This window comes from Liolophura sinensis, chromosome 6, assembly GCF_032854445.1.
Source record: "Liolophura sinensis isolate JHLJ2023 chromosome 6, CUHK_Ljap_v2, whole genome shotgun sequence".
Taxonomy (NCBI): Eukaryota; Metazoa; Mollusca; class Polyplacophora; order Chitonida; family Chitonidae; genus Liolophura; species Liolophura sinensis.
The window spans coordinates 47,633,121-47,646,004 of NC_088300.1; the positions used below are offsets into that span (position 1 = coordinate 47,633,121).

The 12,884-nt window shown below is 37.9% G+C and overlaps 1 protein-coding gene across 1 annotated transcript; it reads right to left on the reverse strand.

Moving 5' to 3' along the window:
* Window positions 1–1,588: 1,588 nt before the first annotated feature.
* LOC135467275 (carbohydrate sulfotransferase 15-like) lies at window positions 1,589–8,338 on the reverse strand. The gene is made up of 6 exons (XM_064745042.1): window positions 8,125–8,338; window positions 5,951–6,058; window positions 5,502–5,661; window positions 3,955–4,108; window positions 2,407–2,554; window positions 1,589–1,802 (listed from the first exon to the last, which is right to left on the reverse strand). Exons 1-6 carry the CDS (start codon window positions 8,291–8,293, stop codon window positions 1,618–1,620), a joined length of 924 nt encoding a protein of 307 aa, XP_064601112.1. The 5' UTR covers window positions 8,294–8,338; the 3' UTR covers window positions 1,589–1,617.
* Between the last annotated feature and the right edge of the window lie 4,546 nt (window positions 8,339–12,884).

Here is a 12,884-nt window from a genome sequence, read left to right on the forward strand (position 1 = left end):
GTCTTTAGTCTGTTAAATGTGAGTGGTAAAATACCATGCATCGCTATGTGTAGAGGATGCAAACCATTGCTGACTGTATACATGGAAAGACGTTTCGGTACTTATTTCTTAGTTGAATATGTGTGATAAAGAGTTGTATACATATGTCCAGTTATTTTGTTTATATTTACAAATATTTATAAATCAAAATTTAAGTTTGTTTGTAGTTTATGGAAGTTTCTGTTATATGTATTGAATTTCCACATATATGTGCAAAAAAAAGTATGAATCTTATCATGCATTCTACATAAAAAGAAAACTCTCATGTATTGTCTTGCTTTCACTGCTTTTGCTTATCTGTGCACAAAAGATTTCTACATATACAGAAGTTTTATTATACGTATATACATTTTTTGTACATATGTGGAAATATTTTCAATACATAAAAAATACAATTTTATTTACACATGGCTACCGAATACTTCGACATGTATATATGCACATATATGACTGTAGAACTGTCTTGCAGTGATGTGTAATTAGAAAATGAATATCAAAAGAGCTTGTCATAGGTCACTGCGTTTTCATTTTTGATTCGATTTTATCTCTGTCCAGAAGGTGATGAAAATTGGCAACGGTGAAAAGGAAAAACCCTACCTTGAAATCGGCACAAGACATGGCTTAATCGAAAACAGACCATTTAATTAAACAATAGACAGGCGTTTTCTTACGTTTTCTCTCAAAGCTTCAGTGGTAGAAAGCAATGCTATTTTCCTCTTGTACACGTATTTATTTTGCAGACAAACATATATCTGAATATAGCACATAATAGGAATAGAATAATAAGAAAAACTCGAACGAACAAGGACGTCACTCAGCACTTTGATTTGATTTATTTCATTCAAAACAATAGTGGACAGTAGACAAATTCATGGCAGATTAAAAACACTGGAACGGCAAAGCATAAGATGTATAATCTTATTCATTTAATTATTGTTTAACGTCATATACTTATAAATATGTATTTTTCTTCTATAAACGATGTTTGTCAGTTTTACGGGTTGAGAAAACCGGAGCTCCTGGGGTAAACATATTATCTTTGCATGGCAGGTTACTGAGCTTTCTCACGTGTAACGCACATATATGCACACTATGTTGGCGGAAGACTGTTCTTCATCAAAGTTCAATTGCTCCAACTAAAGGCTTATGGATATATAGATATACCAAGTTGACGTTTGGCTGACTTCCTCAAAACTTTGTAAAAAGTACATTTTAATAGATATTTTTGCAAATCATGCTTTTGTTGATTTGTTAAACATTTTAACTCAGTTTCTAACAAGTGATTGCTTCTAATCTAGTGATAATTTGAAACTATTTGATATTTTAGATATGTGAACAATCAGTTCCAAAACTTTTGGTAAAATACTGAGAACTGAGTCCACACCAAATCCTCCAATAAACTGAGATGGCGCTTTCTAAATTACAGATCTTTGCGAACGCCCATTCATTTGTAAGACAATTGCATTTTTAACCGTCACTTTCAAAGTACATTCCAAATATGGCTTCAATACCTGAAACTTCTAGGAAGCGCAAAACCATAACAATCCTAACGAGTTATACGGACGCCTTGCATTTCTCTCAACTCCACGAGAATCGACTGTCATTTAAAAGTTTGGTAAGTCTTTTGTTCCATGGTGAGTAAAACTTCTCCAGCAAGGCCCTTGTTTCTGGTAGCATTTCGCCGAGATTCGTGTTCTTCTTGGATCGCGTATTGGCATTTGGTTTTTCTTCTATGCTCTGTAGCTGTGAACCATCTGGTATATCTGTTTTGCAGTGATATATAGTTAGTATCATGTTCATATGCTTACATGGTAGGGAAAATGGAAACATGAATAAGCAAGTATAAGTAATATGCAAAAGAACCGGGACCGATCCCACAAAGTCATTTCTTACTGACCTGAAAAAGTGAAACCATAATTATCGCTGTGCTGAATTTTACTTCTGGAGGTTGAAATTTTGACACGTTTGCCTTAGGATAACATTTATGAGGTAGTCAAAACATTTTATGTCATGCTGACAAAGACAATGCTTACACCTGTACACAGTGGATTCCTCTCGTTAAGTTTTTTTCACCAAGGGAGGTAACCCTGTACATGTGCACAAAAAAAGTTGCCACCAGTTCACATAAGAGGTAACAAAAATTATATCCAAGGCAGCATTTTGACTTTTACGCCTTAGATAAACAAGACTGTAATTAGCTATGATTTATCGTTTATTTCAGTTGTGATTTATACCCTTTTCTTTAGCTTTGTATGCCTTCCGTCTTATGATTGCAAGGGAATAGTCTATAGTAAGCTCGACTTATAGAAAGTTACAATTCAAAATATAGACTGTCTGGATCAGAGATATTTGGGAACAAATACATACCGAGTTCCAAGAACTTGAAAATACTGACGATGGACTCGGTTACATTGGCGCCATAGCCTTCTGTCCGAAGAAACAGGAACTGGTCACGGGGGTACAGCTGTAACCAGTCTTCAATATATACGGAATATACACCTATATGTAGCCGAACCTAAAACACGAAAGAACACACAGATTAGCGCCTGCAAGGAGGATTTTTATGTATCATTGAGGACAACTCCTCTGGATCTGTATACAGCAACATGTAGGCATGGTTTATAAGACCATTTTAAAGAGGATATGGTTACAGACTCTTAGATTAGTATTCTAAAACACCGCCTTCAATTATCAAGCTAGGTTATAACATGTGATTAGCGCTTCTTAAAATTTAAATAATTTGGACAACAACACCATTTAATAAACTGGCTCATTGCAAACTTTGGCAAGTTTGCCTGTTGGCTGAATGATATAGAGATTTAAAAATAAAGCAAATTTTGGTTGTAAATCTCTGTTGGGAAACGCTGCATTGTGAATTACTATGCCGACATAATACAACATCCGACCCAGATTTGAACCACCGTTTATGAAACAACAATAGACAATGTTAGCTGACCAATGAGGGCATTTTCAATATCTAATTTATTCAACAGCTTATATATGAAAAGTATATAGTGAAAATAACATGTATCTGGAAATAAAGCTACTGAAGATTAAACATACATGTTATTCACACGACTGACCGGAATGATATTTTTCGATATACATCATTACGACGACAGATCGAGTCAAAACGTTCCCGTGAAAAATGGGCTTGTCCCTTTATGACAGAGTAAGGCTACTTGCCTTTCTTTTAACAAGGTGTTATTTATGCTTAGATCAAACAAAAGACAGAATATTAATGTATGTTGGGAACCAGTAAGCTTTCTATATGCTAGATATCACACAATGATACATGTGGCAGATTGGTCCTACCATGTCGTAAAGCAACAACGTCATATCATCACAAAGGGACATATCTCTGTAACGTCGTAGTTTGAAACTACCGCATTGTCTTGAATTAATCCTGAAGTATTTGTTTATTTTATTGGTGTTTAACGCCTTTTTCAAGATATTTTTTCACTTGTATAACGGAGCTCAGATTTATCGGTGGACGAAACCACCATGACCACAGTAAACCACCCACCTTCACAAACTGATAAAGCTCCTGACTTAAAAACGTAGCCGTTAAACAACGAGAGCAGGAATAGAACACGTGATCTCACTGGTGAACGGCCTGAAAGTCGCAGCAAACGAGGGTGCCCTCTAACCTAAACTTATTGATAGATAAACCGATACCTGCCTAATGCCATATGCCTAACATGAGAATGCTATTACTGGGACGACGTTCCTGCTTTTCCTACAATATATTTTACAACATATTTTGTAAATGATTTACTTTTCACATGTTCCGGGAGGGTTTATTTTAAAACACATTAACCTATATTTTAGACAATTTATTTTGTCATGTAACACAATGATACCCGGTTTGCAGTTATAATTTATCATTTACAGTAGTGATTATAACTATTTTACCTCTAGCTTCCTTGTAATCGAGGAGTCATACAAACAGGCCCTTTCGGTTCTCTTCCTAAAGCAGGTGTTCAACAAAGCTATACTTTGATTAACCTTTTCATGAAACTTCTCTGCGCTGAGTCCGGCTTGGAAATACAGGTAATCTGAATACAACCTGTAATAAATCAGAGAAAATCGATCACCTCAAAGCCAATCCAGCAATTGAAAGGTAGTGTACATGTGCGTGACAAAGTACAATGATATCTGTTCTAATGCTTTCTTTTAGACTTACTTAAACCTGCATATCATCATACACACGTACGTTGCACATAGGTGGTCCTGAAGACAAACCTGTGTGTAGGTTCCTGATGATCACTTCTATGTAAAGTGGACCTGAACACTAAGTTGTCTGTAGGGTTCTTCATGATGACTTCTATGTAAAGTGGACCAGAACACTAAGTTTTGTGTAGGGTTCTTGATAATGACTTCCATGTAAAGTGGCTCTCAACACTAAGTTGTGTGTAGGGTTTCTGATGATGAATTCCATGTAAAATGCTTTCAACACTAAGTTGTGTTTAGGGTTCTTGGTGATGACTTCTATGTAAAAGTGGCCCTCAACACTAAGTTGTGTGTAGGGTTCCTGATGATGACCTCCATGTAAAGTGGACCTGAACACTAACTTGAGTGTAATGTTCTTCATGATGACTTTTATATGAAATGGGCCTGTGCACTCACCCGAGTGTAGGGCTCCTGATGATGACTTTTATGTAAACTGTTGTTTACGTTATTTATGATGGTTTTTATGTAAAGTGGGCCTCAACACTTATTTGTATGTAGGGTTACTAATGATGACGTATGTGTAGAGTGAGCCTAAACGCTAACCTGTGTTTTGGGTTCTTGATGATGACGTATGTGTAGAATGGGCCTGAGCACTAACCTGTGTGTTGGAACCTTGAAAATGACTTATATGTAAAGTGAGCCTGAACACTAACCTGTGTGTTGGAACCTTGATAATGACTTATATGTAAAGTGAGCCTGAACACTAATCTGTGTGTTGGGTTCTTGATGATGACATATGTGTAAAGTGGGCCTGAACACTAACCTTTGAGTTGGAATCTTGATGATGACGTACTTGTAAAGTGGGCCTGAACACTAACCTGTGAGTTGGAATCTTGATGATGACGTACTTGTAAAGTGGGCCTGAACACTAATCTGTGTGTTGGGTTCTTGATAATGTATGTGTAAAGTGGGCCTGAACACTAACGTGTGTGTTGGGTTCTTGAGGATGAGGTATGTGTAAAGTGGGCCTGAACACTAACGTGTGTGGGGGAATCTTGATGATGACGCATGTGTAAAGTAAGCCTGAACACTAACGTGTGTGTTCGAATCTTCATGATGACGTATGTGTAAAGTGGGCCTGAACACTAACCTGTGTGTTGGGTTCTTGATGATGACGTATGTGTAAAGTAGGCCTGAGCATTAACCTGTGTCTATGGTTCCTGATAATAGCTTCTATGTAAACTGGGCCTGAACATTATGTAGGCTGTCAGGTAGCTTTGCAGACTTACCTGTCTGTAGGGTTCCTCATGATGACTATCATCTTCGCATTCGGCAGTAAATGATGGATGGAGTGAATATTAGTCACTGTAGGTTCATCAAACGTTAGGTTGTTTTGTGGTATGTAGCGCCAGTTGCTGTGATCCCATAATGTCGAAGCACTGCAGTCCACTTCAAATAGAAAAGAAAATTGAGTATGGGAAGGCGCTGTGTATAATGTTTAGTGCTACATACGAAAACCAAGTTCATAATTGATTCCAAAGCAAGATGGCCATGAATAACGCATTCACCTATTAATACTCTGAAATGTTAAAAATAAATACTTATTTACTTAATACAGAGTACAGATACATTTCCCAATTGTTGTAACACAAGCTACCGGTAATGGAAGAATGTTAAACACTAGCCACTGTCGTGTAGTTGTTTCTGTTTATTTGTTTTTCCAACTGGCTATACCTACTAGTGATCTGATGTCGTGGTTCCTTCACAACTGTCGTGTAGTTGTTTGACTCCGATATCCTCTCAGCAGCCACCTGGAAACATTTCAGATAAGTCAGCAAGCTTCCCCCTGACAAAGAGAAGAAACGTTTTAGGGTTATTTTGTGCCAAATGGCACATTTGGAGCAGTACACCACTTCTTAAATCACGAGGTAAAGATCGAGAAAAAGTAAGCAATTGATTGTCACAGACAATCATCTCTAAGTAAACAATGTCACTCAAATATAGGCTAGTGTGTGTATTCGTGCTATTGGCTAATACTGATGCTAAATAAAAAGATGAATGTGCCTCGACGTGTTTCTGTATTAACATTATAATTTTTTTCTTATACAATTAACCTGTGGTCAAGTGGATATAAAACGCTTGTCCTTACATCGCTATCACAACACGAGCCATGGATTCAGTCCCCGTCATGGACCAGAAATTTGTGGAATCCCCCGTTTTAGTTGTTCGTGCATATACTGACAATAAAGCGTTGTCCTTACATCGCTATCAGAACACGAGGCATGGATTCAATGCCCGTCGTTGACCGGGAATTTGTGGAATCCCCCGTTTTAGTTGTTCGTGCATATAGTGACAATAAACGGTTGTCGATGCCGTTTGTGTCGTTTAACGTTCGGAGAAGACGACTTGTCTTCCACTAACATGGTATGCATATATGTGCGTTAAATGTGGGAAGGTTTGTCAGCAACTTGCCATAGGTCCCACTCATAAAAGGACAGTCTTCGTATAGGTGAAAAAGTCTTGAGTATGCGTGTTCTGGGATTAAGAAAGACGTCTATCTCAATCCCAGGAGTGTTTAACCACAATGAAAACAAATGAGCCTATTTTCAAGTCCAAGCTTCAGAATTGATTAATATTTTGTACCGTACCGTAATATACCATATTTAGTCATTATTTTAGTCAGGGTACCAAAAAAATCATTACATTAAACCGTACATAAAATTTAGATGAAAATACTGGCATAGACAATAGAGAAACTCAATATCTATTCACGTTTATACTGAATTAAAAAAAATCAAATCAACACCTGTTCAGCGAACATCTTATAAATGTTTAATGTGCATTATTAAATCAATTATTTTTTTTTCTGAGAACAATAACTTATATCTTTACTTGAGAACGGGTATCGAGTCAGGTATGATTTTTCCCTGGTATGGTGGCTTATATACTGTACAGTTAAATTCCATTCTTATGGGAAACAGGAGGCAGGTCGTACATGGCTTATTGGATAAAATTCTTGCCTTTGAACAACTGGGATACATGATGGGTTGGTTCAGTCCTGGTCACCTTGATTGTTCCCTGTAGCCCATTTCATAAAACTTCTGTAGCCGTGGAAGCTATGTTAGCCGGCTAAGAACCGAAGGCGGATAGATTTCCTTCACCGCTTCAGCAATATGGGGATGTGCAAGTCTTTTTCAAACGGCCTGAAGTAACTCACAGGTGAGAATTAAATTTCTAAAATTATATTTTCCTGAAAGACAGCCCTTCATTGTAAAGGAATGTCATTGGTTTTATGGCTTTTTATGTTTAATAAAGCGAGTTGTTCAGTGCCTAAATTCGTAGGTGCCACCATGTGCTCCATTTTGCCATATGAAGAGCTGTCGTGTCTTACCAGCCATCTGCTTGTGACGCCACACGATCCATATGACGCTCTGCAGGTGAGTTCACAGCTGTGTTCGGCCCAAGTGTTAAACTCCCTTAAAAGTGCCCCATACACCTATACGTCACCAAAATAGCTCATATTCGTATTATTTTTACGTTCCTGGTATGGGTGTGTGGAGTTATGTCCCGTATTAGTGAATTTGTCACAATGGCATTTCTCTTAAGTAAATCCAGAAAAGCAAACATGACTGATAATCAGCCAATGGAAAGAGGCTTGCTTCCAAACAACAGCTACATGTGAGCTGTCTTTTGGTGGAACTATCTCGGACCACGACATTGCTGTCAGGGACTCCGGCATAGCACCCAGTCAGCAGTTTTGTTACAGTTGTGTTCGTTATTCCAACCATTTTAACAAAACAGGGCTCAAAAAGCGAGCCTATTTGTCATATATCGGGGTGACGGATAAATGTAGATTTTACTATTATGTTTTTGATATGCTCCTTTGATATGTGTTATGCCATAACTACCTACCTTTCGCAAATCTATGCCTGCTCCACCAATGGGGTTCTTTAGCACACGGTGGTTGTATCTGGGGATGCAGCTCTAGTCGGCGGTACAGATCCGTGGTACCACACTTAGGGAAGCCGGCCACGAAGAAATAAGGCAAGCAGCGGATCTCTCCTTTGAAGTTTCCGTCCATTATGCTATGTCTGATCCCTGATGCCCTTTCAATCCAGCAGGGATTTTTGAAATTTGGGAGGAAGGCCACAGGAGGCTGTAAATAAATAGTACAACATTTAGGCTATCCTCATGTACAGCCTTCAGGTTTATTCACCTGACCCTTAGACTTTGCTATCATTCAAGCTTACAACATATTTTATTTGTCTGATTGTTGTCTGGACAGCTATTCGTATTTATAAGTCTTATTTTGATTGGTGTTGTCGTATTATACTTAGATTATAATCAGCAAAATGACGCTTTTGGAGATTTTGGCCACTCTTATTAGTGGCGATTCTGATAGACAGTAAAATGAGAGCGACGATGTTGACCAGTCTATTACTACTGCTGCAAAAGGCGTTTTTTCATGTATATATAGATATTTCCATAGATTTTAATTAGTATAGAACGAATGGAAGGACCATACTACATTGATCTCATGTAACCTCAAGTGTTTTATCAGAGTGTACATACGTGTAAACTTTGTTACAGATCAATCGCATTATCATATGAAAAATAAATTATGATTAAATCAATAACTTTAGAGATTTAACCATAATTCTTGAGTTGAAAGCGTTGTAGTGGATATCGATGTCTCATTTTTTGAACACGGAGTTCGAGCTCGGATTTATCATTTTCTTTGCAAATGAGTTTTATCCTAACTAAATGCATAATGTTGCTACGACACAAATACTTTTAAACTTTACAGTGTAATGTACAGCGTTCGTGAAGGATTACATCAATCATATATGCAATGTTTCCATCTATAAACGTATCTAGTCAACCGTGAGGAACGCAGGTCCCCCATGCACACATTGCCTACCAATGGCTGGAGTAGTGAACAGCAATCCAGTGACCATCTGTCACATCGGACACAGGGTCCTTTCCAACATTGGTCGATATCCATATGTGATTTATCGATATCGATAATTCTCGTATAGTCGATATTTTGCGCCCCTTCCCAACTTTCCCCCCTCACCCCAACACATAAATTAAGCACCTGGAGCAGATTCAACAAATGAACTAGGCATCTTATAAATAAGACAGAAGTATGATGATATCGAAACTTGTACTTGCGGGATCATGAACTAGCTGTCCAAATTGGTTCTAAATAATCGCCCCATTATGACAAAAGATTGCCAAAAAACCTTTTGCTTTGATCGTTATTACTGGAACGGTTATTAGTTGCAACTGTAATTGTATCAAACCATTCCGTTCATGTACAAATGGAGCAGTACCTTGTCGAAATTCCTGTAATTTATTGGCTTTGCTTTTTCCATCCCTTTTTATTGTTTGTGAAAAATTACCGTAAAGCAATTACAATAGTGACTTGTCAAAAATACTATAATTTACTGGCTTTGCTTTTTGTATCCCTATTTATTTTTTGTGGAAAATGACTGTAGAACAATGAAAACAATAACTTGCTGAAAATCCTGTAATTTATTTGCTTTGCTTTCTGCATCCCTATTTATTCATTGTGGGAAATGAACGTAAAGCAATGAAAACAGTTACTTGTCGGAAATCCTGTAATTTATTTGCTTTGCTTTTTGCATCCCTATTTATTCTTTGTGGAAAACGAACGTGAAGCAATAAAAACAGTAACTTGTCCTGTAATTTACTGGTATTTATTTATTTGATGTGTTTTATACGCTGAATATTTTACTTCTATAACATCTGGGTCAAATTTACGCGTGGGTGGTTGGGGGGGGGGGGGGGGCATAGGCCAGGGGAGGGGGGGGTCTAGACACCGGCTGGTACAAACCTTTTGCCTTAAAAGTAGATATGAGGTTAAATTACAGCTGATTAACTTCTGACAGCCGATAAATTGCCCGGCGAGTGGTCTGACTAACGTATTAAAGAATAAAATCTACACTGGTAAGGGTGTCTTTCTGTTTCGCCTACTGGTGTTGTTTAAAGGAATACAGAATCGACTCCAGTTTACTGACAATAGAGATGGGGTTTTCGGCATGGGTTAACCGAGCAGGTATAGTCACGCTTGAACGAATCTACGATAAGTAAAATTCAGCTTAGTTTAGGCATGGCCCATCTCTCAAACAGAATCCCAATCAGAATCGATCCCGTATCTCTTTAAAAAGAGGAGAGGTGGATTAGGAAAGGCGTCATAACATCACATGTAGCCCGATTTATGAATCATCTCCATGGGAGAACGTCAGGTGGTTTCAGTGATAATTGAAATTCAGCTGAATATGTTTTAAATGTTATAAGAGTGCTAGAAAATACAGAACAACACTGAAAAAATAAAGTTATAGATGTAGGAAATATCTTCTTTTGTTTGCAAGTTACAAAACCAACATCTGCCGTTAAAAAGCTGTTCTATCAGTTCATTGATTTGTCCGTATATGGACTACAAAGGGTAGATGCATTAGAAGTTAGCCTCTAGTGCTGAAGTCCATGAAGTCGACCTCATCGTCATACACAACTCCCGACGAACCCTATCTCATGTTTTTAGTGCATTTCTTGAAACTGACTAAATGTTTGTGCGTCGTGGCTATGATACTGATCACATATATTCGACAATAAGTCACTGTATGAGAAGATATAGCAGTTTTACAGCCCACAACGGCACATTGCCATGCAATCAGTACGTTCACTCTGCATTTATTGCCGCCTCTCTTGATGAACCACTTGTACATCTGCTCAACGGTCCATATGCGTTACATGAGTTATAGGCTGAAATACATGGTGTCATTTAAATACTTTTTGCTCTCACCAATTTCAGTTTACATGCCAATGAAATTAAGTAAATTCCATACCTTAATATTAGATTAAAAATGTTTCAAGAATAAACAATAAACCAAATTTTGCTCTGCATGGATATCAAATTTCAGACCGATTCATACATTATTTCTTGAGAAGAAAATGTTTAAAGGCTTTGCTCCAAATCTAATACTCCCGCCAAACTAAGTGACCTAGAAGAACAAACTTCGAAACCCTTTAAGATATTATTCGCAAAAATATTGCTCTCAGATTTCAAACAGCTGCGATTTGAAATTTTCTAGAAAAACGAACAACAGAACAACAGGCTTCCAGATTTCATCTTGTAAACCTTCCAAAAAATTTAGGACAATATTATACCCACATGTAATTAATCGCTTGTAATAAAAACGCATTTAAGTGGGAACGGGTCTTAGATTTATTAAACAGGATTTGGCAACAACTGAAACCCAAAGGAAAATTGTTCATCGTATCCTTTAAGGATTCACGTCTACACAGGTAAGGTGCACTGGAATCATTCAGCTGTTCATCGTTTAAATAAATAAAGGACAATATTATACAGTCACATATACATACCTTTCCGAGAATGTCGGTAAAATCTCGTGAGGGAGCTTTAACGAATGTTTCGTTATAAGTCTGTTCAGTGTGCACTCGATAGGATATGTTCTTGGCGTCAGAAGTCAAATTTTTAGGTGAAATCCATATAATTTCTTCTTCAGGAGTTCGTTCACCAGCTGAGGGAGAATTGCGGCTTGTCTCAGGGTCAAATGTCCGAACGGATGTTGTCTCAAAGGCAGAAGATCTAGGTGCAGTTCTCGTTGAATGATATTTCCACAGATTGACGATTTTGGCACCATATGTAGAGTAGATGGGTTTTGGAACTGACACCAGTTTCAGTATAACCATGCCTTGAAAGAGGACAAAAAGCAAGAGAAACACACAAAAAACAAACAATTTAGATTGTCCATTAAACATTGTTTTCTCATATAGAGCTGTCCCAAGTCTCGGGACACGTCCGCCAATAAGTATATTCTCTCAACACGGAAAGTGTTTCTGGGTAAGTTTTCCGAAAATGTCGGGTAAAACGAACACGTTGTTTTCAACACCGTGTTTCACGAGTGTCTCTATAATGTATAAGGGTTTTGCTCTTCAGTTTCAGGCACTTGTCCTCACCGACCCGCCAATAAGTGAAGTAAGTTTACAGCTGCAGTTTATTCCGCCATGTGACCACAGGACTGACTGGAATAACGGTCAGTGTCCACAGCAGCTGGTCAGAACGTACATGATCAGTGATCACCTCACGCCTCACAAAACACATGCTGGCTTAACCACAACTGCCCTGTCTACACCCGTCACATCATTGGCTCAATGTAGAGAATCCCCGATAATCAAAAACAAAAACAAACAAAAAAAAACATCTGTTCACATTTGCATGGATGGGCATTTTAATGTGTTTTACAATGAATTCTATAGCCTCTATACTTACCAATATAGGTGTTATTATTACATGCGTATTTACTGAGTGATCATTGGTTTGCACGGCCTGGTTTCTGTGCAAATGTGCATGGCACATGATGCAAATAGGTGTACATCTATAACACCGTCGTATAAAACAGCAATCAAATAAATAAATAAATAATCGAACACGTATTCCGTCACTTGACATTCTCTCAAGTTCAAAACAGGTTTTGGACAGGGAATTCTCTGTGCCTGTCAGGCCTTGTGGGAAAGTCCCCCCCCCCCAATATGATGTGGAGATCATTACGTCACACATGGGAAAGTGCTCCCAATATGATGTGTAAATATGTACGTCACACATGGGAAAGTCCCCCCAACAT